The 23,808-nt window shown below is 36.9% G+C and overlaps 5 protein-coding genes across 7 annotated transcripts; 3 read left to right on the top strand and 2 right to left on the bottom strand.

Moving 5' to 3' along the window:
* Window positions 1-56: 56 nt before the first annotated feature.
* Window positions 57-6,505, top strand: LOC129793853 (major facilitator superfamily domain-containing protein 6). 2 transcript variants are annotated; one of them, XM_055834309.1, is made up of 7 exons: window positions 57-175; window positions 306-481; window positions 540-1,343; window positions 2,884-3,053; window positions 3,110-3,410; window positions 4,966-5,146; window positions 6,289-6,505. In XM_055834309.1, the coding sequence occupies exons 1-7, from the start codon at window positions 109-111 to the stop codon at window positions 6,372-6,374; spliced, it is 1,785 nt and encodes a 594-aa protein (XP_055690284.1). In that variant the 5' UTR covers window positions 57-108; the 3' UTR covers window positions 6,375-6,505. The 2 variants fall into 2 exon arrangements, with proteins under 2 accessions (XP_055690284.1, XP_055690282.1); XM_055834307.1 differs by having other exon boundaries at window positions 4,966-6,505.
* Window positions 5,708-7,218, bottom strand: LOC129793867 (uncharacterized). Its single transcript, XM_055834327.1, has 4 exons — window positions 6,982-7,218; window positions 6,825-6,909; window positions 6,677-6,763; window positions 5,708-6,615 (listed from the first exon to the last, which is right to left on the bottom strand). Exons 1-4 carry the CDS (start codon window positions 7,131-7,133, stop codon window positions 6,520-6,522), a joined length of 420 nt encoding a protein of 139 aa, XP_055690302.1. The 5' UTR covers window positions 7,134-7,218; the 3' UTR covers window positions 5,708-6,519.
* Window positions 7,118-7,874, top strand: LOC129793868 (autophagy protein 12-like). The gene is made up of 2 exons (XM_055834328.1): window positions 7,118-7,476; window positions 7,557-7,874. Exons 1-2 carry the CDS (start codon window positions 7,374-7,376, stop codon window positions 7,814-7,816), a joined length of 363 nt encoding a protein of 120 aa, XP_055690303.1. The 5' UTR covers window positions 7,118-7,373; the 3' UTR covers window positions 7,817-7,874.
* On the bottom strand, window positions 7,824-12,581 carry LOC129793866 (NADH dehydrogenase [ubiquinone] 1 beta subcomplex subunit 5, mitochondrial). 2 transcript variants are annotated; one of them, XM_055834326.1, is made up of 4 exons: window positions 12,499-12,581; window positions 12,027-12,421; window positions 8,538-10,539; window positions 7,824-8,382 (listed from the first exon to the last, which is right to left on the bottom strand). In XM_055834326.1, exons 3-4 carry the CDS (start codon window positions 8,629-8,631, stop codon window positions 7,916-7,918), a joined length of 561 nt encoding a protein of 186 aa, XP_055690301.1. In that variant the 5' UTR covers window positions 8,632-10,539; window positions 12,027-12,421; window positions 12,499-12,581; the 3' UTR covers window positions 7,824-7,915. The 2 variants fall into 2 exon arrangements, with proteins under 2 accessions (XP_055690301.1, XP_055690300.1); XM_055834325.1 differs by lacking the exons at window positions 12,027-12,421; window positions 12,499-12,581 and adding an exon at window positions 11,473-11,588.
* A 5,183-nt stretch (window positions 12,582-17,764) lies between these two features.
* LOC129793860 (uncharacterized) lies at window positions 17,765-22,541 on the top strand. The gene is made up of 3 exons (XM_055834316.1): window positions 17,765-18,382; window positions 20,931-21,443; window positions 21,870-22,541. The coding sequence occupies exons 1-3, from the start codon at window positions 18,335-18,337 to the stop codon at window positions 22,377-22,379; spliced, it is 1,071 nt and encodes a 356-aa protein (XP_055690291.1). The 5' UTR covers window positions 17,765-18,334; the 3' UTR covers window positions 22,380-22,541.
* The last annotated feature ends 1,267 nt before the right edge of the window (window positions 22,542-23,808 follow it).

Here is a 23,808-nt window from a genome sequence, read left to right on the forward strand (position 1 = left end):
AGGAAAAAATGAAATAATTTTAATCGAATTTTATCGTATGATAGCAGAAGATTGTGGTGCTGTTTTATTGATTGATTGTACCTCTGTAGTGGCGTGAGTGTGGAAATAATGGAGAATTTGAAAATCAACCGGAGACTTCTTCCCCTCAAGTCTCATTACTTCCTCTTCAATGCGGGTAAACTTTTTGTTTTGATTCCTGACTCTCTCGTGGCTTCCAGGTGGCTTCTGACTTAGATTCCTTGCGAGGAGGAAGCCACAGAAATTGGGTGAGTTACTTTCAATGTATTTTTCATGTGCCTTTCAAGGGACGGCACCGATTGTTCCCTTCATGCCCACCTTCGCCAGACAGTTGGGATTCTCAACAGTTGTCGTGGGAACAGTTTACACGGTCCTGCCCATTGTTGGGATGCTGGCAAAGCCCACCTTTGGTGCTATTGCTGATAGATTTCAACGACAGAAGCTCCTCTTTATTCTCTTCTTGGTAAGAAAGCTCTCCCCAACATAGAGCTTCCCCTTTCTTACCAATCCCTGCCTTGTAGATCCTCACAGCTGTTTCCTTCTTCGCCATCATGTTCATCCCACCAATTCCCGCCGATGCCACGGTGGAGTTTCACTGCAATGGTGGTGCCACAGATCTCAAACACTGCCCAAAAGATACCCCATTGGATGCAAAAGTAATCCAGGAACTTCAGAGTGAAGGAGAAAATTCCATCCTCCGGTGTGATTTGCAGTGCACAGCTGATGCGTGGATGTGGGAGGTGATCTGTGGGCATTGGAATGTCACACAGTACTGCAGGGATCACGAGAATGATTTTGAATTCTCCCTCACAGCCGTCACGAAGATCCGGGATCTCCGTTTAATCGAAGAATGTCTCTTTATTTCAATTGTTGAGGGAGATTTTGGTCCTGGGGGGCTCTCAAATCTCTTCTGTCCAAGCCACGTGGGCAACACATCGGCGAGATCCTTCAAAACCACCTGCAGAAGTCACTGCAATCGTGACGAAGTGAATGGACTCCTAACGGAGACGAGTATTGAGAATCAAGCTGTGTCAGGACTCTATCAGTTCTGGCTCCTCTTTATGTTCCTCGTGGCCAGTTGGGTGGGTATGGCGGTGGTGGTGAGTGTGGGGGATGCCATTTGCTTTGAAATGCTCGACGATAAGCCCCATCTCTATGGGAATCAACGTCTCTGGGGGGCTGTTGGGTGGGGAACCTTCTCAATCATTGCCGGGGTTCTTGTGGATAAATTCAGCGATGGACAGGCAACAAAGGACTACTCCGTGGTCTTCTACATGATGCTAATCCTCCTCACGTTGGACATGGTGGTGTCAACCAAATTGCAAGTAAGTCTCACGAGTTTTGCCAGCTGAATGCCTCCTTATGTCTCTCTTATCAGGGAGAACAAATAGTGTGGATCAGGCACATTTCAGCAGACACTATCTCCGGCTTTAAGTAGAGATATTTTACAACCTCTGAATTTTTTTCTATTCTTTTGGGGAGGGAAATTGGGTCGTTTCGATTAACTCATATTTTTCTAAATCAAATTCTTAGGGGAAAGTAGCCCAATTCGAACATGAAAAGGTTCTTTTAAAGTAGGAGAAAAATGAGAAAAAATATTCCTAAATGTTATTTTATATTAAAGCCTATTTAATGCCTTTTTTACTCCCATAACTTTCTGCATTTAAAGTTTTATCGATTTTAAGTAATAACAGATTGAACAAAATGTCGTAAAAGGTCCGAATTGGACCACGTTCTCCTATTCATCTAAACCTATAGCTTAAAACGTGAAGAAAAATGATTTTTTTGTGGAGAGAGTTTTGCAATTTATTTGATTTTTAGCCCCCTTATAGCTGTTTCTCGAAATAAAAAAAAAATTATTCATTCATTTATTTTTTCAAAAAAAAATTTATTCATTCATTTATTTTTTCAAAAAAAAATTTTATATATTTAAAAAAAATTAATTGAATAATTAAATTCAGGAAATACCAAAAAAAAATTACAAAAGAGCAATAATTAAAGAAAATCTCTTCATCTTTCCGTTTTCTTATCAAAATTTTTATTAAAAATAAAGTTCTCATGAAAAGATTGAAATTTTCCAAATTTTCAATCCAGGTCTGTATTTTATTCAGAAAGATTGAAATTTTGAGTTAAAAAAGATTATTTTAATTTGAATTATTAAAAAAGTTCATTTTGCAAATCAGTTCTCAAATCATTTTAGAAATAAAAGAAATATTTTCATTAGATCAATAGAAATTTTGAGTTAAAAAACATTATTGTCTAATTTTCGTTTCCAATTTTCCCATTATTTCAATTGATTAAGTTGAAATATTGAGTTAAAAAAATTAAATTGAAATAGATAAGTTAAAAACGAACATAAAATAAATCTAAAGCAAAAAGTTAATCTCAAAAATTTATTTTTTTTTCAATATTTCACGTGAAATTTTGAGTTAAAAAAATTTTAACTCTGTAAAATCAACTCTTGACTTCTCTTTAACCCCTTAAACTCTGGAAAAGTACCTAATTTTGGATTTTTCTGATTTTTTAAATTGTTTTGAATTTTTTTTTCAATAGAAAAATAAATTTCATTCATTTCAATATTGAGTTAAAAAAATACTTTAATTGAAACGTTAAGTGATGTGAAGTGATAATTTGATAAGTTAAAAATGAACATTAAGTTAAAGGCAAAAAGATAATTTCAGAAATTTATTTATTTTTCAATATTATCATGAATTTTTGAGTTAAAAAACATTTTAACTCTACAAAATCAACTGTCAACTTCTCTTTAATCCCTTAAACCCTTGAAAATTACAAAATTTTGGATTTTTCTGGTTTTTTTTTAAATAGTTTTGAAAGATTTTTTTTTAATAAAAAAATAAATTTCAGCACACACAGACGAAACTTTCAACAAACATAATAAGGGATGTTGGGGCCATTTTCGCATCAGTGCGAATTGTTATTTTCTTCCTGTGGTGCGTTGCTGTTGGACTCTGCACGGCTCTCGTGTGGAATTTCCTCTTTTGGCACCTCGAGGATTTGGCCAGTGCCCACGATGGGTGAGCTTCCTCATTATTCTTTTCTTTTTTGGGAACTTCTGATTTGGTTTTTTTAGGAATCACGTGGAGTGGATAAAGACCCTCCAAGGGCTGGCCATGGGGATTCAATGCTTTGGCGGAGAATTGCCCTTTTTCTTCCTCTCAGGGTGGATTCTCAAGAAGATTGGGCACGTGCATGCCATGAGTTTAGTCCTGTTGGGATTCGGTGTGAGATTTCTCCTCTATTCAACCCTCACTAATCCCTGGTGGGTGCTCCCGATTGAACTCCTCAATGGGATTACTTTTGGCATTTTCTACTCCACAATGGCATCTTATGCGAGTATTGTGGCCCCACCGGGAACAGAAGCAACGCTTCAGGTGAGAAAATTCACATTTTTATTGATTTTTTTCTTTCATCACAAAACAATTTAATAGTAATGAAAGTTTGAACGAAACAAATATTTCCAAGCATTACGACAGAAGAAAAAAAATATCTCAAATATTTATTCTTTTCTATTTTTTGTTTATTGTTTGCCCAAGAAGTCATTTAATATTTAATAAATATTTCATAAAAGCAACAAAAAATAATGACAAAGTTTGAGGGAAAAATGTGTCACAAATACAGAAGAAAAATTAATTTTTATTGCCATTTAAATATTTTTGAGAGGCTCTCCTCATTACAATGAAAGACATTCAGATAAGAAATCTTATCAGAGTGAATGGCTCGTTAATAAAATTAGCCTATCATTCCATTCAAAAGACCACCATTGTTGGGCTCTCTGTGGCGTCAACGTGATGAGATTAAAATGGATCTTGATGGGTTTTCTAATTTTCTTCTTCTTAAAGATTTATAAAATAAATTGGAATTTTTAATTAAAGATTTTCTTTTAATTTTTAAGAAAAAAGTTTAGAAGCTAAAGAAAATTAAGTTAGAACCCTTAAAAATATTTCAGATTAAGGGCAGACAGGAGTTTAAATATGAATAAAAACTATATTCTAAAAACTAAAAAAAATATCAATTAAAAAATATTTTTAGTCCAGTGAAATCAGATTCATTAATCAGTTAGAAGATAACAGTTAAAGAGTTAAAAAAAGAAAAATTAGTCAGATGTAAGAATAGAAATTAATTTAAAAGATCAGTAATTAGTCAGTTAAAGGAACACAAAATTAATCAGTTAAAAAACAGTAATAAGTCAGTTAAAAAAAACAGAAATTAGTCAGTTAAAAGAATAGAAATAAGTCAGTTAGGTGCATAAAAGTTAAAGAGTCAAAAGATCAGAAATTAATCAGTTAAAAATAGAAATAAATCAGTTAAAAGAACTTAAATTAATCAGTTAAAAGAACACATAATTAATCAGTTAAAAGAAGACAAAATTAATCAGTTCAAAGATCAGAAATTAGTCAGTTAAAAGAACAAATTAATCAGTTAAAAAACAGAAATTAGTCAGTTAAAAGAACACAAAATTAATCAGTTAAAAGAACACAAAATTAATCAGTTAAAAGAACAGAAATTATTCAGTTTAAAGAATGAAATTTAAAGAGTTAAAAAAACAGAAATTAGTCAGTTAAAAAAGAACAAATATTAATCAGTTAAAAAGAATAAAACAATTAGTCAGTAAAAAATTACAATAATTGAGTGGAAAAAACAGTAATTAATCAAATAAAAAACAATTTAAAAAATCAGTTGAAAACAACAAAAATTAATCAACTAAAAAAACAGAACTTAATCAGTTAAAAAGAATAGAAATTAGCCTGTTAAAAGTTATAATAAATCATTGGAAAAAACAATAATTAATCAGATAAAAAACATAAAAAATTCAGCGAAAAAAAACAAAAATTAATCAGTTAAAAGATCAGATTAGTCAGTTAAAAAAACAGAAATTAAATGAACTGAAATTAATCAGTTAAAAATAAAAATCAATAATTCTTTCAGGGCCTCGTGGGGGCTGTTTTTGAGGGTGTCGGCGTATCAATGGGCAGCCTAATTGCGGGGATATCATTTGACAAAATCGGCGGGAGTCTCACATTCCGCTGGTTCGGACTTGGGGCTCTCGTGCTGCTTGTTGTGCACGTTGTGGTGCGTCGCCTCCATGAGCGGTACACGATGAAATTCGGTAAGAGCACCCCACGCAATAGCACATGCCCCTCAGGTAATCACGCAAATTCCGGTGAAGACCTAACTAATGGCCTACCCACCGTGACAGATGAGAATTTGCAGTTGAAAGAGAAGAATTTGCTAAGCGAATGAAGCTCTTTCTTCTCTCAATAAAAATGTTATTTTTAAAAGAAAATCTTGCCAGAGTCGTAAAATGTACATAAAAAAGACATTTTCTAGTTTTGTACTTACAAAAAAAAACAAATAAAAAAGGATCTAATTGCCCCTCTTTGTGGTGGTGAGAGAAGCACGTGTTTGGGGATTTTTTATGCGGGAGAGGTTTTTTTTGCTTGAGGGCGCAGATTCATAAGAAATCTTTTTTTCTTTAATTAAAAAAAAGGAATTAGGTGAATGAAAATTTGTTGGGGAGAAGCACACGAAAAGGTACACACACAAAATCATCTCATTCAAAATTATTGCTCCTTTTTTACTAACAAAAAAAATTGTGGTGGGATTAAAAGGTCAAAGAAACACAGAAAATCTTAATTTTTTGTTTTGTGAAAGAAAAGTGAATAAAAAGTCCTTTCAAAAATTCCCTTTATTTTCCATAAATTCTTCAATATAAATTTAACAATAAAAATAAATGCTAAAATAAATCTTTTTTTTTTCCTATAAAAATAAGTATTATTCCCACCACAATTTAATCCCAGAATTGATTATTCTTTTAGCGTGTAGTTTTTGCTCCTTAAATTGAAAAATTAATCGCATGAAATTTTTTCTTGGGTTCCCCCACTGGAATACTTAATTCAGTACAACTTTGCACTCAATACTTCCTCAATTTTAATGAATATTTGGGTATAAAGTTTAATGTTTCTGTCAATAAAATTGTTTTAAAATCATCGTTTGATGTGAAAATAAATAAGAAGATTTTGAACTTTTCTCTGATTGGTTCATGAATCTAATAAGGAGTTCTTATTGGTTGATTCTTGGGCGATTTTTTAGCGAGTACGGCTTAGGTGCAAAGTTGAATTGAATGAGTTTTTATTGAATTTTTTTTTAACTTAAATAAAATTTATTTTAACTGTTGTGGCTTCTTTTGTGTGGCTCCACATCCTTCCACCGCGCACAAGACTAACATTTTATCTTATTCCTCATCCACAGAACTCATGCAAAACGAATACAGAACACCCACAGATGCCATCCACATGCTGGACGACGATACACAGCCAAATTCATCCTTTGCGTGAGTCACTCCCCCCTCGAAGAAAAAAAAGGGGGCGCAGGTGCTTGGGGTCCAGTTTAGGGCTATTTTTTTTTCTTGCAAAAGATCCTCTTGAATGTGATTTGTGTGGATAGAATAAATTATTTTTAAATGGAAGATTTTTTTTCTTGCTACGTCCTGCCGATTAGGGCTTCCTCCTGACGCCTCCGTTGAATCTTCTGTTGTTTTTCCTTCTCCTTGAATTCCTGCAGCTCCTGCGAGCGTTTCTGCGGAGAATTTAAGGATTTAGTGGATTTTTAGGGAGTTTTTTGAGAAGATTTTACTGACCACAAGATTTCTGGATCGTTGATGGAAGCTCGTCATTTGCTTCTTTATAGTCAGGAGTTTCTCCCGGTAAACCTTCACTGTGTCCATCTGCAGGGAAATAATGTATTTTAAAGGAAGAATTGAAAGAAGGAATCAAAAGGATTCTCACCATTTCCTGGATATTCTTCAACTTCCTCTCATCCAGTCTCTGTTTCTCCTGCTCCAGTTCTCCCATTAATTTCTCCTGCTTCGATCTGGAATTGATTAAAAGAACATCTCTCTATACTCTTGTTCCCTCCCTGACCATCCTATCCATGGAGACTCACGTGAGATTGGACAGATCCTTCTGAATCTTCTCCAAATCTGCCTGATAAAGATTTACAATCCCCGTGGCGAGGAGATTAATTGTTTTCTCAGACGGATACTCAGAATTGCTTCCTGGGACACTAATCTTCCCATTCTCGCTATTCTCACCCATATTTTACTCTGAGAATTTCCACAAAATTAAGATTTTCCGACAAACTCAAAGATTTCCCTTTATTTTGATTTTTTTGACATTTAATTCGTCGCTTGAATCATCATATTCTGTAAGTGAGCACTGATTTCTTTGCAGTTGAGAAATGTGCTCAGTAAGAAGACGTTAAAATTGATTTTTCCACCCAAGTAAACAAATAAATTTTCACGGAATTTTCCCCATTTTACCTGTGATACAGTGATTATGTCAGAAGAAACCATTTCCGGAGACATTCCTTCAGCTGCCGAGGGTACTACAGCAGGCCCCAGTGGGTCGGATGACAAAAATGAAGCACAAAATAGCAAAGGTTTGGTAAAAATCTCTCAAGTCTTCTTGGGAAATGATTCTAAAAAAGGTTTTTTCGGGAATTTTCTTCCTACACACCAGTTGACATCCTCCTGAATGCCACAGGGAATGTTCCGATAATGAAGAAGCGAAAATGGGCTGTGGATCAGGATAAACCAATCAGCTGGATTATGAAATTCATCCACAAATACCTCAAACTCGATCCAGAGGAGAAACTCTTCCTCTACGTCAATCAAACCTTTGCTCCTGCCCCAGATCAGATTGTTAAGAATCTGTACGAGTGCTATGGGACCAATGGGAAGCTTGTACTCTACTACTGCAAGAGTCAGGCATGGGGGTAGTCCTCGATTTTTTTTCTCATTACATTTTATTTGATAATAAATCCTAAATAACAATCTCTGCAGCTCTTTTGGAGGCTCCTCTCGCACTTGAGAGGACTCTTAGTTATTGCCATAGACCTCCTCGAGATCCTTGGACGTCTTCTTGGCGACGCGCGTGTACTTGGCAATGACATTGCGGTAGTAGTACGCCTGGTAGTCACTACGTTCACGCATCAGCTCCTTCACTTTTGCCTCCACAGCACGAACCTGCCGCTTCTCATTCTCCTCATAGATGTGATGGAGATACTTCTCATACTCCTGCTGCGGTGGTGTACTCACGCGTGCCAAGAAACGCGTTATGGGATGCCGATAGTACTCCCAGTGCTTCGGCTCATACCCCTCAGGGATCTCCGTGAGTGTGGCCGGGCCAATGAAGACGTTCGTGTAGAAGACAATCCCAAGGATGGGAATGAGGCCCAGCATGACGTAAAAGTGGAGCAAATCCTTGAATTTGTGCCACTGAAAGCGCGATGGGGTGATAAACATCGTCCGATCATGTCCTCCGGACATCAAACGTTTCTGGATTACTGGAAAAAATGACCAGGAAGAGTCTCATTAGTCCTCTTCCGTGCTCTCGAAGTTGCATAACAAAAACAATCCCCCTGTCAAATTTTCTCAAGCAATTTTCACGTTAATTTTGCGAGAATTACAAGAAATCTTTGCAGGAAGTTGGAAAACTTACCATTCTGGGTGATTTTCCTACTGAACTGAGCTGCCAGGAGCGGGATGAGAGGATTTATTTGACTAAATCCACGAAGGGAACTAAAAATTGTCATTTTTGGGGTTATTTTTCTTCACCAAAGCAAAATTGAACTGGAACTTCCAGCCTACTTTGGAAAGTGAGGTTAGGAAATTCAAACGCATTCCTTGTGCGCGCAAAAGTAACGAATTTTTTCACCCTCGCACAAAAATGGACCAAAAGTGCAGCTCAAAGGCGAAAAGGACGTGTAAGGGCAATGCAGAGGATCAAAGGGGCCAAAGGTGAGTAGACAATGTAGGGCAAATGATGCAGATTGTCCACACAAAATGACCAATTCATGCATTTTCGCACGAAATCACGTTCAAAGGAGGCAATTTTTGGGTGAAAATTTACAATCAATAATATTTTCATAATTCCTCCCCATTGTTTGTAGTTATAAATTATTCTAAAAGTTTCTGCTGAAAGCGTTTTAGGGGATGATGGGATGTGCTCAGATGAGGAGTTTATGCAATTTATTCTCATGCTAATTGATTGAGCCTCATTGATATTTTGCGCAGCATTAAAACATTATTATGAATTCCTCTTGATTTTGCATAATTTTCTGCATTTTTTTGTGGCTTTTAATGATTTCATGGGAAATGGGAAGTGGATAATTTATTTATGCATAATTAAATTAAATTTTTAATGCATTTTAAAAGGATTTTCTGAGAAAGGACATTATGCACAATACATGGGCCAAGTACCTAATTGAAGGAAACGGAGAAAACAATTTTAACCCACCCAGTCTTGTAGGGAATCAAAAAAAGATAAAGAATCGCCAAAAGTATTCACCATTTTCCACTGAGGTCACAGAGAAAGTTAAGATTGAGATAAATTTCGACCAAAAGTGGCAGTAAAACTGACCATTTCTGCGAATGTGCCACTCGCATTAGTTTATATCGAATATTTCCTATACCTTTTACATTAGACAGTGCGACTCAAACAAACTACAAATATGTTTTTTAAAATAACATAAAGTGTACATTTTCTTACATAGGCCTCCACTATTGCCTGGACATTTTGCCTTAATGGATGCTGCCCCTGAGTGTATTTTTGGGCCTTTAGGAGGTCCAGCAGCACCTATTTGAGCCTTTTTGAGCGACCATAAAAATCTTCTGACCGCTCAAATACTGTGTTTATGAGCCTCTGCTCCTGGGTACTATTTCTTACATAGGCCTCCACTATTGCCTGGACTTTTTGCCTTAATGGATGCTGCCCCTGAGTGTATTTTTGGGCCTTTAGGAGGTCCAGCAGCACCTATTTGAGCCTTTTTGAGCGACCATAAAAATCTTCTGACCGCTCAAATACTGTGTTTATGAGCCTCTCCTCCTGGGCACTATTTCTTACATATGCTTCCACAATGGACTGGAGCTTCCGACTGAGCTCGCTGCGCCCATTTGCGTGCCTCCTGCTTTTAGGAAGGTTCAGCAAAGCCTATTTGAGCGGCCATAAAAATCATACGGCCGCTCAAATACTGTGTTTAAGAGCCTCTCCTCCTGGGTACTATTTCTTACATAGGCCTCCACTATTGCCTGGACTTTTTGCCTTAATGGATGCTGCCCCTGAGTGTATTTTTGGGTCTTTAGGAGGTCCAGCAGCACCTATTTGAGCCTTTTTGAGCGACTATAAAAATCTTCTGACCGCTCAAATACTGTGTTTATGAGCCTCTCCTCCTGGGCACTATTTCTTACATATGCTTCCACAATGGACTGGAGCTTCCGACTGAGCTCGCTGCGCCCATTTGCGTGCCTCCTGCTTTTAGGAAGGTTCAGCAAAGCCTATTTGAGCGGCCATAAAAATCATACGGCCGCTCAAATACTGTGTTTAAGAGCCTCTCCTCCTGGGTACTATTTCTTACATAGGCCTCCACTATTGCCTGGACTTTTTGCCTTAATGAATGCTGCCCCTGAGTATATTTTTGGGCCTTTGGGAGGTCCAGCAGCGCCTATATGTGAAAGAAAAATAAACATTAATTTTGATTTAATAATTTAGCTCTGCTTTATGATTGGCTGTTGGAAACAGCGATTTAGAATAAGCCTCTTTTGATTTGTCTGAAAGATATTTAGCCCTCGTTTTCGTTTTCGAAAATCGGTCACATCGTTTAGTAAATATGACCACCACAATTTTTCATCGAAGATCGGTCATACTGACAAACTTTGACCAACTCAAGCTCAAATGAAAGATTTTAAGAAGCCCTACAACTGTCTAGAACATTCCAATTTCCAAAAATGGCCGCAAGAGGCGCTAAAATCAAAAACAAAAATTGCCTAACTTTAAGGGGCAATATCTCAGAATCCCCATCGTCGATTTTCTTTAAATTTGGATATGTTGTAGCCTGACTCAATATCTTTCACCGGTCCGAAAATGAAGAAAATCTATGTCGCCGTTTAGAAGATATAGTCATTTGAAAAATTCTTAAATTTGAAAAGTTCTAAGAGTCATATCTCTTGAACGGTCTGTCCGATTTTGCTCAATTTGGTATCAAATTAAAGGTTTTGCAATTCCCTACAACTTTCTAGAACACCAGAAACCTATAAAACCATTTCTTTATGACGAAAAATACCAAAAACTGATTTTGGAAAACAAAAATCCGCCATTTTGTGTTCTAGTGGTGACCTTGAAAACTATAGAATTTTATGTCAATTTATAGCCTGTTTTAATACCTTTCCAAAACTATTCAAGAAATTTCTGTACGTCTTATAGAACCACAGATATGACCATTTTTATCCATCAAATTGCAGAATTTTACAAAAAAAAATCAAAGTCTACTAATTCTGATCACAAATCGTATTATAACGCATAAACTAACTTCTACACGTTGTGGAACACCAACTCTTGTAACTTAACGCGTTATGATTGACTTTAGGTTTTACTTTACCTTGAGAGAGATCCTCTACTTTTTTTTATAATAATTGTTTATTCACATTCCATTCAGAACTACAACACTTGTTCCACAAGCAGCTCTTTAAGATTTTTTTTATGAATCTCCATTTTTTTTAAGGCTTTCTTGTAGATCCGCCCGCAAATTGTGAAGAGGTTGTTAAATTAAAAACATTTTTTTTTTCATTTTTTGTCATAGCGAATGCAAGTCGTATTGGGAATTGCACCCGCTTCAGCCAAGCTCAAACCGGACTCCAGGTTTTACTGTTACAGTGGGACCCTAGTACAACGACCACTCGGTTGAACTACTCTCGCGCATTAAAAATAATGAGTGTGAAGAGTACATCCGAGTGGTCGTTGTACTGGGGTCCCACTGTACCTTATTATTTTGTTTTAGCGCTACCTAGAGCTATGTATTATTTGCCGTATAAGCTGTGTAGCAGCACCTTGGAGTCTGACTATTAGCCACGAACTATTGCTAATTCGTGCGCAGGAGGAACCGGATTATAAAATCACACGTGCAGGTTGTCAAACATCTCTCCCCACTGTTACCTTGACAGAGATCCTCTACTTGTTCCACAAGCAGCTCTTTAAGATTTTTTTTATGAATCTCCATTTTTTTAAGGCTTTCTTGTAGATCCGCCCGCAAATTGTGAAGAGGTAGTCCCATCTTGGGGCTCAGCTTAAAGTCCACGAGCATTGTGAATTGTTGGATTGTGAATACCTCCTCATGAAGTTCTGAGACCGATAGATTGACAGTCGGCCATTTTGTAAATCAAATTTAAATAAAATCGGTTGTGTTGGTGGCGCACCCGAAGAACACCCAGTGTTTTTTTCGCGAAATTGGCCACTGAAGGGATTTTTAGACTCAGTCTAGGCCACGAACCAAATCGAATCTTACACTTCTTATCTTTTCCATTACAATTTGAAATTCCTCGACTTGTTCCCTAAAAAAAAAACATATATATTTCATGTTAGGAAGTGTGGAAATGTTGATATTTCTATGCTAAGTATTGAGACTTACTGCACTTGAGAATTGTCCATTTTTTTTTTAAATAAACACGATAAAATAAACCACAGAAAAACGCACTCACACTCGCTTGACAGCTGTCGGAAATTTTGACCACCTTGAAGTTTGGGTAATTTTCGAAAATTCGAAAATCGATGAACTTGAATCGGTGGTGTTTGGTTCGTCGGCGGGTAACGTAACGGCATACTTTTTGAAAAACGATTTTCTTATCTCACTCTGCGTATTTTCGCAAATTCCCCACGAATTTCCCCGTAAAAATGGATGAGGTTGCCCTCCACCTCCCACGTGTTCTCCTCTTCTCCGTAGTTGCGCCATTTTATCCAAAAAATTTTTAACGCCGCCCTCGAATTTTACGCCCACCACCTCCTCCACCTCATATTCATTAGTTGAAAATTCAGTTGGAAAACCAAACTCGCCGGTCGCGATGCTACCGTTGGATTTGGTTTTCCAACTCAATTTTCAACGTTATCCCACGTCGTTTACAACTCGACGTGCCCGAAGATTATGAACCATATTCCTATCTTTTAACACAGGAGTACGGCTCATAATCTTCGGGCGTGTCAAAATGTTGTTCCAAAACAACAAGTTTTTGAGCCTTCTAATAAATCTCCGGACGAGGTTTGGGCAGTGGAGGTTGCCCTCCACCTTCCACGTACTTTCTTCCTCTTCAAAATTCCTCCACTTTATTAGGAATTTCTTCACCCCGTGCTCATAATTGACTCCCAAAATTTCCTCCACCTATATGGATAGAAAACAATATGTACAGGTGAGCTGACCAAGCTTACGAGAGCTGTGTTTCTTTCAGTGTACCAATTTTGTGAGAGCAAACTAGAACGCGAATTAATTTAAATACGCGCAAAGTCCGAAAAAGTTGAAAAATCTTCTCCCAAGAAATCTTTAAAACGCCATATCTCGGGAACGGCTCTACAGATTTTCGATTTTAAGCTATCACTCACTGGAAAGGTCTTAACCTCAACTAAAACATATTAAAAATTCTTTTCTTGAAAAATTCTGTATTTAAAAAAAATTGAATTTAAAAAAAAAATTTCTGGAGAAATTCTGTATTTGAAAAAATTGTCTGAATTTTTTTTTTGAAAAATTCTTTATTTGATAAATTCTTTTTTTGAAAATTTTTTATTTGATAAATTGTTTTCTTTAAATATTCTGCATTTGAAAAAAAAATTTTTGAAAAATTCTGTATTTGTAAATTGCAGGGGCAATAACTGTGGCCTAAGGTGAACCATGAACGCAGATTTCAGGGGGGTTTCTTGGTCGCTGAATAAGGCCCATTATCAACATTTTCAATGATTGAATGAATTCTTCAACAAAAAAAATCCTTATAAACCTTTTAACTTCATTTTTCTTGTTTTTTTGTTCCTTTGAAAACTTTTTCACATTCGATGATGTCTTTGGCGTTGAAGGAGATAAATTAACATAACATCCCGAAGGTCCTTTTCTCACCAAGAAAAAAGAATCATTAATAAAAATCAACATTCATGGATGAATTAACAAGAACAATAAATCCTCACTGTCCGCTTTTTAATTGATTAATTTTTCGGTGCAATTAATCGTGAGGAGCCGTTCTTGAAGTGAAAAAGTCCGTGTGAAAAGTTACTTCTGTACGTGAAAGGTCCCGTGCTCAATTAAATGGCGCAAAATGTCGAGGAAAAACATGTTTTAATTATTCACGGATATTGTGTGACGATTCCAACTCTCAATTGTAACAATTAACAGTGAGAGAAATTGCGTTGAATGAATGAAATTTTGTACACAACAACGTGGAAAATGGGGACGACATGAGAGGAGGAGGGCACTTGAAAATTTGTACAAACGCTACAAACATTGGGAGCGGGGCGGAGGATTCTTTTGTGTCCTTTTAATTGTTGAAATTAATTCAAAACTCTACTCTCGTACTCTTTTGCTTGACTTTCCTCATGCCTCGAGGGTCTCATCTTCCTTCCTTTTTACCCTCTCACTCAGTCAGTTAGTTAGTTTAGTCACAAAACTCAAAAGCAATTCATCCTTTTTGAATGGAGGACGGGAGGATGAGGGAAGAACACGCAGAAAAAGGAGTTGCGGGATCCTTCGACATGAGGATATAAATCCACAATTCATTGCGTGTCAATTACCAATTGATCGATTGCGCTGTGAATTGAAAAATCCTTCTGTCTGTTGCGGAAGAATTGAAGTTTTCGGTGCCAAAAGGGATCATCAATTGTTAGGCCATCACGCACTTTTATTGATGGTCCTCTTCTCTGTGTAACCCAGGAAGAGAGAATCTTTCGGTGATTGAGAATCAATTGTTATGGCGTCTGGTCACGCCTTGTTGGTGCGTGTGAGATTTTCACTTTTGCCAATAAACCATTTTAATTGCGACCCATTGTTGGTGAAAAAAGGATATGATGATGATCATGGTGGGAAAGGGAGATGACTTTTACTTTTAAATTGACTCCCAAAGTCCCTTTTCTTCATTATTACATTTTGCTCTTTAATCAGTTTTTTTTCATTTTGTGGAGAATATGGCGTTGTAACGGATAAATAATTTAAAAAAAAACGCGTCCTTTGAACTTTAATTTCAAAAATTTTAATAATTTTAATGAATTTTTAAAGCGAACACGCCTTAAAGGGAATTAAAATTTATCTCCATCATTTCAGCTACATGCTCTACAAATTCTTGCCAACACAAATTCAATAAATCTGCTTTCACTGCAAATCCTTTTTGCACTTCAAAAGGAAGCCTCCTCAAATGAGGAAAATGGGGTAATACGGCCAAGTTGAATTCCTAGAAAAAAAGGACTCATGAAAGGGAGAAAGAGGAAGGATTTTCTCTATATGTAGTGCATTTATGGACAGGGAAACGCTTTCGGTGGGACACGCGACTGAAACGTGCGCGTGTCGCGTGCCTTTTCAGCTCACGAAGGATTTTGCTGTGTGTGTGAGAACAAATTAAACAATGCAAAAGAAAAATTCTTCATTTTCCATTTAAACATCTAATCGAATTTTGATTTTATTGATGACAATTCACACTTACGCCACCCCCAACCTTCCTGGCGCTTCAATCGGCGTCACTTTGTACATTTTGGGTGGATAAATGTGGGTGTATTGTGCATAAAAGTATTTTAAGGACATTGTATGGCCTTAATGGGTTTGATCATTGAAGGATCAAGTGTTTGATTGTATTTTAATGAATTTTAAAGCTGAAAATTGTTAAAAATATTAAAGCTTAACACTTTTTTAGGTTAAATTTTTGGCGCCTGGGCGGAGAATCTGTGAATTATTTTTTTTTTAAATTAATTTTCTCTCCCAAAAAAATCGAAAATCAAACAAATAATAGAAAAAAGCAATTCCTTGTTCAATTTTATTGCTTTTCCTTGAATTTATCGTATGGAATGAGTCTCTAATTCAAATTTTAATCTACTCCCCCACGGCCATGAGGATGAACAATAAAATTGTTACAACAATTTTTTTTGTTCATATTCTCCGCTCAATGGGAAAATACTTTTAATATTCCTTCCAGGGCATTAATGCATTTTGAGACCATCAAAGTCGAACGCACGTCAGTCACGTGCCGCGGAAGGATTTTCAAAAAAGGAAAAATCTTTGGGTTATTATAATTATATTATAACTGAATTTATTCTTTTTACCCCATTATTCGTTTTCTCCTTTCATTTATTTTAGCGGCGTTTTTCCTCTTTCTCATTTTCTTCTCTCTCCCTCTCTGCTCCTGTCTCTGCCTCTGCACAAACATCTTCTCACCGAAAAAGGGACTCCCAGTAAATGAATAAATAATAAATGAGAAAAAAATATCCCTCAATGCGGAAGGGCGAAAGAAGATATGAGAATAAACCGAGCACTCAATTCCCATTCCCAGGAGCTAGTCTAGTACCATGTGAGTGTGAAGATTCCTCCGTGGTGGTTCACATGAGAACATATCATTCGTTGCAGAGACAGAGAGAGAGAGAGCGGGTATGGGAAAAAAGCCACAGACAAATTTATCTAATTGAATTTAGTGAGAGAGAAATGGTTTGAGGAAAATGCTGTGGAAATTGCAAATTCAATTTACAAGGGGCGGTGGTGGTGGGTGACTCTTGATGACCAGTGTAGTGACCAACATCACGAGAAAGATGGTCAATTGCAAATTCAATTGCGGCACAGAAAACATGCAGAATAAACTTTGGGACATCTGTGGTGGAAAATTTGCACGTTTTTAGCATTCAAAGCCCCTCCTTCTTTTTGTAACGATGCTGCTGCTCAATTTATTTTGATAACTTTTGCATGATGATGACCATCAGCATACGAAGGGCTATGTAGCAGCATAATTGACAGGCTTTATGTTTTTTTTCCGAAATATGAAGAGGTTTCATCTTTTTGAATAAAATTAATTTGATTTTCTTTTCAAGATGAAATTCAGATGAAAATTGTTGTTTAAAATCAACAAAAAATTTAATTTGTAAAGCCCTGAGAAATGGAAAAGGAGATTATTCATTTTGAGGCATTAATCCTTTTAATCTGTGCATTCGAAGCAATAATATTAAATTAAACTTCTTAATTTCTACTATTCAGTAAAGAATAAAAAGCTTTTTTTAGTTTCCCTTCAATTTTATTTATTATTATTTTCTACAATATTTTAATTCATATTGATGCCCCTGCAACTTTGAAAATTTCATAGAATTTGCAAAAATTTATTAATCAAAAGGACTTAAATTTAATGTCTCCCAATAAAGGGATGATGACACAATATTGGCAGCGTAAAACCACCCCTCTTATCTCTCTCTCATTGCATTGTTTTAATACTAAAAAGTTTGATGTAACTTCCCTATTAAAGATTAACCCTTAATCGTAGCTTAAGGACGCACGAAGATGTTGCAGAGGAAGAGCATCTGAGAAAGGCAATATTGAGTAAGGAAAAGGAGGTGCATTTGGCGTACGTGTGGGTGGTGGGTTGGAAGTGAAAATGCCAGGAGGTGAATTATTATCCTCTTAGCTTCCTTCCCTGGATGATGTTCATTATTTCTCGCATCTCTGGAGGAGTTGCTTCAGCAAAAGTTATCCCAAAATGCTGTTGTGTGAAAGTTTCCTCGATGCGGTTCTGAGAAAGTTTTCCATATATGTAACTATATATATTATCTACCTACTTTACCTATACATACCCCTCACTCCATGGATGACGATGATGGTGAAAGAGCAAAAACAGCCCCCCTCAAGGCGCTGGGAAGAAGTTTTGAAATCGTGACTGCGAGATGTGCTTCAGGTGTGCCAGAGGTCATGGTCTGTGCCACAAGATGCGAACTCAATGGGCGTCTGAGGGGGGTGTGAGAGAAAGTCCCAAAAGGGGAAATGTTGTACATCATGGTATAGTGAGGAGAAAGTCATTCAACTCTGCGATAGACCTTCCCCTGGCGGAAGTGCCATCACTTCCCCTCAAAAACATTCCGATCGAGCAGGATTGTGCGCCCTTCCTGCCACGGCGATGAGACATTCAAGAGGGGATAATATAAAACTTTGTGCACCCTCTGAGTCAGCTCTTACTTCGGTGCCGACCCTCCGTCGTATCGTGCTGTGCCATCCGCAACGTCTCGTGGTTTTCTCATTACGTTACTAAAGAAATTCCACACGCGGATCCCGGAGCAGGTGCACGGTGTTACCTGTTCAGAGAAAATTTAGGAGATAAAAGTTCAGTGTTTGTGATTTTTTTGCTGAAAGTGTGAAGAAGATCAATTTCTCCTGGCTCTACCACAGCAATGTCCATCGAAGTGAAACGGCAATAAAAGAAAAGACGGTGTTGTGCAGAAAAATCGTTGCTATAGCAATTTCGGGGGTGGCAACAACAATGACAATGTCTCAACTTCTTAAGCGAACGAAAAAATGCTGCATGAAGGTGATTATTAATCTCATTCCTCATCCATCCCCACATTTTGACCCCTCGGGCTGGCCCAAAAATTAAAAATTAAATAAATAAAATAAAAGACTCTCCACCAGCTCATCGTATTTCCATCCGCAACATTTCCACGTCGTGGTGGGCCACCCCCAACCACCCCATTGGCCTGCTTCTGGCCAAATGACACTCAATTACTGTGAAATTTCATCCATTTGCGCCTCTGAGAGCTTTTTTTTATTACATATTTTCTTCTTCTTCTTTTTCTTCTATTACCATAAGCACCCAGGGTAGTAGATAAGATATAATACCCATAATTGGTGGAATATTATCTGTGTATGTGTGTGTTCAAAAAGGTCATGACTGTGTGTGTGTGTTTGAATTAATAAATTCAACCCCTCATCATGCAAATGAAATTATGAGTAGGACGCATAATTGAGGAGTGTAGCGTTTCAACTGTGGCGGAGAGACCCCACTTAAAATCCACTCTTATGGTCTTTTTTAATAAACATATTTGCAACCAAAACTTCATTAAATTTGTGGAATTTTAAGTGGACACTAGAGGGCTTTGTGGGTAACCATTGCCCTCTGGTGGGAAATTTTTATTTGATTTTTTTGGGGAATTTGTTACAATTCTGTTAAGAATAATCTATTGGTCAAATAAATAATGATTTAATAATATTTTTAATATGAATTATTGATTAATAATTTAAAGCGCCAATTTAAAAAAAAAAGTAGAATAAGAAAATTCTAAGGAATTTTAAGAAAATACTTTATATGATTTAGACACATAATTAACATTTTTTTTAGAACAGAATTTTACTAAATAATCTAAATCTAATCCTTTGCTTGCTATTTTTACAAACATCCCTATTCTGCAGTAAAAAGAATTGCAAAATTCATAAAAATCAATTTGTTAAAGTTTCTTTTCTCCATCGCTTTATAAAATAATCTGCAAATTTTTCGTAATAAGTTTCCCTTCTTCGAGAAAAGTTTAATTTCAATTTGAAATTAGTGTTATAGTTTGCACATAGAAAAAACCAAACAAAAGTTGAATGGAATCTCATTAAAATTCTCATTTTATCGTGTTTGTAGGACTAAAAGGGAGAAAGCGCATGAAATTGAACTTGTATAGTATAAACTATAGCTCAGCACTAGTACATGAACGTTTAATTGGTGTTTATCTTGGGGCAGGGAAAGTATATGTTTTCAAAAGACAAATTACAGTTTGTAAAACTCTTGCGGCTAAATGGGGTGAAAGTCATGGAAATATATCCTCGTTGGAACTTATTCGTCCTTTTTTCATCCCCCAGAAAATTTCATCAACTCTCCTTTTTGTCAAAAATAAAAATTTAAATAAATAGAATGAGAAACTTTATTAGCTTCTAAAAATTCTATTTTCCTTCTTAATAGAGAGCTTTTGGGCCTTATTCAGCGACCAAGAAACCCTTGAAATTCGCTTGAAATCTTGAAATTTCAGTACAAAATTCAAAGATTTCAAGGGTTTCCTGGTCGCTGAATCAGGCCCTTTAATTCTATTTTCTTGTTTTCAAAATTAAACTTTTACTGCAAATTTAATTTAAAAATTATTCATGATTAAAAGCGGAGGAACTTTTAAGGAGAAAAATATTAATTTACAGATTTATCCTAATTGATTAAATTTAGAAAAGACACGAATGTATTCAAGATTAAGTAAAAGCTTTATGTGTGCTCAAGATGTCCCAGAAATTTTCTTGAATGTTTTTCCATTATGTTCCACGACAGATAATTTAATTTTTAGCTAATCTATTATTCAAATATTAATTTTTGCAATTACCCGGCGTCTCCATCATCGATCGTTCAATTCATTTAATTCAATAAGAGCTTTTACCAGGCGCCTCCATTTGCTATGAAAATTTTAATCTACAAAAATAAATAAACTTGGTGTCTGGAGTACCTTGTCCCCCTCCTTGTTCAACATCCAAAGAACTCAATAAAAGTTCACACATTTAACGTGTTCTCCAAGTTTTTGGGAGGGAAGAAATATAAGCTGTATTTAGTACGCTTCATGCCCATGCAGGGAGCTCCTCTCTCTTTCTTCCCAAAATTGGGTAGAAGAGAAATCAAAAGGCAAGCATTTTCCAAGCTCATTCACACCGGGGAAATTCTGGGAAATTTTCACGCTGCCTCCACTTAATGAGGGAAGTAAATTCTCCTAATTCCCATTATTCGGTGGAAAATCACAGCGTGAGAAGGGAATAATTTTCAGTGCGAGAGACACTCACATTTCTTCTCACCACGCGCGCTGGCAAATCGTTTTTCGGTGGGAGCTTTTTGGGAGCTTTTTTGGTGGAGTACCACCTCCGTGAAAATTCCATTCTTGGGCAACATTCTGTGTGTGCTTCTGAGGGGGAAATAATTGGCAATAATAGCTGGTGAGTGTTGCATTGCAATGGGGCAAAAAGAGGGACCAAATGGTGGTGTTGGAAAGTTAATAAAGTTTGATGCTCACACTGGAGAGAAGATGAAGCATCAAATTTAATTTGTACGCCCTGTTTCCTTGTCTCTGCAGTTGCTGCGAAAGTTGTCCGTGAATGATGATGAGGTGGAAGATGTGGGTGGGCCAAAGTCGCGCAACAGCCACCCATCCATTGGGAAGTATCGCCTGCAGAAAAGTCGCATCGACCGCGGTGAGATGAGCCCGCGGTCTGACTATGGGGCATGGAGTGTGGCGTCATTTGACGATGATACCACGTACGGGGATCTAGCGGTGACAAAGTACCGGAATTACCGCCATAACCTCGCAAAGTGCTTCCGACGTGACGCCGTGGGGAGGAAGAATCTCACAAATCGTCGTCACATCTGGCCCCTTTCGAGCTTCAACGATGACGAGGAGATTGTCTTTACGGAGAATCGCATCTACATTGGGCTAAGTGAACGGAATCTCAAGCCCGATGCTGGAGATGTGGTGGATAAAGTGAACAAGAAGACCGTTGAGGAGACCATCTGTTCGAATTTGGAAGAGAAACTCAGCGAGGAGAAGGATCACGAGGATGTCTTTCAGAATATTGAGCTTCTTGAACAGGTAAGAAACTTATAATGAAGAAGTCTACGTTAACGGAATTTTTTAAAAACCATTTTAAGCTCAGAAAATAATTCTTAGAGGGTTCTTAATATATTCAGGCTTCTTTAATAATTAATTATATTTGCTTCAAATTATTCTTTTGTGTCCTTAAATTTTTTTTTGTGTTCGTAAATGTATTTGGTCTGAAGACTATCCTTAGAAGGCTTTAAGATCAGACGTTACAATTCTATTTCCAAGTAAGGCGTCTTGAAAGATTTTACTTTCTTTGCGTCCAATGTATTCTTTTATACAAGAATACACGAATACAAGAATTTTATAAAGAATAATTAATAGAAAATTTAAGAAAATCAATTCAAGAAAAAAATCAAAATTAAAGCTTTTTAGATAAAATTTTATTCTTAACGTAAAATTTTTCTTTTAAAACAGAATTCTGGGATTGTGTTTGAGAAGGTAAAGTACGATAGGAATAAAAAGTACCTTCATCAGTCACCATCGAATCAGAGCAATGCCAGCACAATCTCATCCACCCTCAATGGGGGTATCCACTTCCCACCCATGGATGACAACACCTCCATGTCCATTAACTTTGAACAGCTCTCCCCGCGGAATGAGCTTCGTGGCACCCACAGGAGGTCCGAATACGACAACTGGCCCGATTTTCCGGAAGATAGTGGATTTGGGAGTGAAAATAAGTGCAATTTCGATGCGTGGGACCCCACGTGGGAGGCCGAGGCGCGTCAATGGGACGGTGGGGATGAACCGAAGAGTCTGGATTCGTGGGATGTGCTGAAGAGTAAGGTATTCGATACGAGTGACACGTGCTGGTGCAGTCGACGCACGAGCCTGTGTACGGTGGAGACGTGGCTGGAAGATGAGATTTTCGATAATTCCTTCAACGAAGAACTTGAACGACGCTGCGCTGTGCAAGGAAGGTAAATTTCATCACAAGCTTTCATCCCCAAGCTCCCCTAAAGAAAGCAATTCTAGTACGACATGGTCGATTTTTTTTCTTTCCAATTTCTAATAAGAAAAAACATATTTAATCTCTTCTTTTTCTTAATTAAAATAATATAATTCATTTGAAGAATGTGATTTGAATGAAAGTTTGTTTTAATTCCACCTCAAAGTCCGCAGCAGAGCGTCTCTTTTGCAAACTCATCCACTTTTTTTTTTAAAAAAAAAGCTCCTTTAAAGAAGAATTTTCTCTAAAGGCCAGAGGGGACAGTCTTTGCAAGTTTTCCTGCATGGATTTCAATCTATTCCAGGAATCTTATCAAAATTTCCTTATTTAGCTTCTCAAATACAGAAGATAAGTTTTTAAATACCACCCCCCTCCCCCACAGAAGCCTTGAAAAGCTCCCGAGAAGCTCTGAGTCTCTGTTAAAAGTTTTCCTCAACATTTCAGCATGATTTTCTTCAATTTTGCAAAATGATTATTGCGCTCTGATATACGGAACAAATCCCTCAAATAATAAAACTACATTTTCCCACTGTGAGCCAAAAGTGAAATCTCCACCCGGAAATCCTCCGACCGTGAAAGATATTGGATGGAAAATTGCAAAAACGTGTGCGGGAAAGAATAAGTTGCCCCGAAGCGTGAAACGAAAAGTTTTCATAAAGGCACAATGTTTTGCATGGAAATCCATCTCTTTGGGATTTATCACGACACGACCAAAGTTATGCCTTTCGTGACTTCCTCACATTGCTGGCTTCCTCTTCCTCCCCATCATCCTATAGTATATAGCCAAGGTGCAAAAATCCTATTTGGCAAAATTCCTGTGCACCACCACACGAAACTCCCTCAAACACATGCAAATATTTGCATCTGGAAATTTTCCTATCTGTGTTAGCAATGTTAGTATAGATTTTCCTTCTTATCTGCCGCGTCACGGTGACTCCGGAAGGTGTATGCGGGTGGTGGGAGGTGAGGCACAAGACCTTGAAGCAGAAAAGTGTTTGCGGAAATTCACATAGGAGGGAGGTTGGTTTTTTCTTGGCTGGTTTTAGCGAAAAATTGCCAAGTCAGAGACGTTTGAGGGTTGATAAATTGACCCAAAAATACCACCAGTCTGAGAACAATATGATTAAAAAAAATTCAAAGTATTTTCTCAGAGTTTTCTCTTGCAATTCACTTAAACTCCGGTGTTGGTGGAGGAATTATTCAAGACTATGTTTATGCTTCCAGAGTAGACAGGTGGGATGAAAAGTTCATAAATTTAAATGAATTTTCAGTGGATTGAATCTTGAGGAGAGGATTTACTTTATTTTGAAATATTTAAGTTTTCCAGAGCTTTCCATATTCATTGATAAGAATTTTTAATCAGGGAGATCTAACTTGTTCTTATAACGATTTATGAGTCTTTTA

Source organism: Lutzomyia longipalpis, chromosome 3, assembly GCF_024334085.1.
Source record: "Lutzomyia longipalpis isolate SR_M1_2022 chromosome 3, ASM2433408v1".
In the NCBI taxonomy this organism is placed as follows: domain Eukaryota; kingdom Metazoa; phylum Arthropoda; class Insecta; order Diptera; family Psychodidae; genus Lutzomyia; species Lutzomyia longipalpis.

Coding starts and splice junctions, on each gene's coding strand:
- LOC129793868 (XM_055834328.1), top strand. CDS start 7,374: ATGTCAGAAGAAACCATTTCCGGAGACATTCCTTCAGCTGCCGAGGGT. Junction 7,477..7,556: donor TGAAGCACAAAATAGCAAAG/GTTTGGTAAAAA, acceptor CCTACACACCAG/TTGACATCCTCCTGAATGCC.
- LOC129793866 (XM_055834326.1), bottom strand. CDS start 8,631: ATGACAATTTTTAGTTCCCTTCGTGGATTTAGTCAAATAAATCCTCTC. Junction 8,383..8,537: donor TAGGAAAATCACCCAGAATG/GTAAGTTTTCCA, acceptor CATTTTTTCCAG/TAATCCAGAAACGTTTGATG.
- LOC129793867 (XM_055834327.1), bottom strand. CDS start 7,133: ATGGGTGAGAATAGCGAGAATGGGAAGATTAGTGTCCCAGGAAGCAAT. Junction 6,910..6,981: donor AAGGATCTGTCCAATCTCAC/GTGAGTCTCCAT, acceptor AATCAATTCCAG/ATCGAAGCAGGAGAAATTAA. Junction 6,616..6,676: donor AACGATCCAGAAATCTTGTG/GTCAGTAAAATC, acceptor AATTCTCCGCAG/AAACGCTCGCAGGAGCTGCA.
- LOC129793853 (XM_055834307.1), top strand. CDS start 109: ATGGAGAATTTGAAAATCAACCGGAGACTTCTTCCCCTCAAGTCTCAT. Junction 482..539: donor TCCTCTTTATTCTCTTCTTG/GTAAGAAAGCTC, acceptor CCTGCCTTGTAG/ATCCTCACAGCTGTTTCCTT. Junction 3,411..4,965: donor GAACAGAAGCAACGCTTCAG/GTGAGAAAATTC, acceptor TAATTCTTTCAG/GGCCTCGTGGGGGCTGTTTT.
- LOC129793860 (XM_055834316.1), top strand. CDS start 18,335: ATGACAATGTCTCAACTTCTTAAGCGAACGAAAAAATGCTGCATGAAG. Junction 18,383..20,930: donor CGAAAAAATGCTGCATGAAG/GTGATTATTAAT, acceptor TTGTCTCTGCAG/TTGCTGCGAAAGTTGTCCGT. Junction 21,444..21,869: donor ATATTGAGCTTCTTGAACAG/GTAAGAAACTTA, acceptor CTTTTAAAACAG/AATTCTGGGATTGTGTTTGA.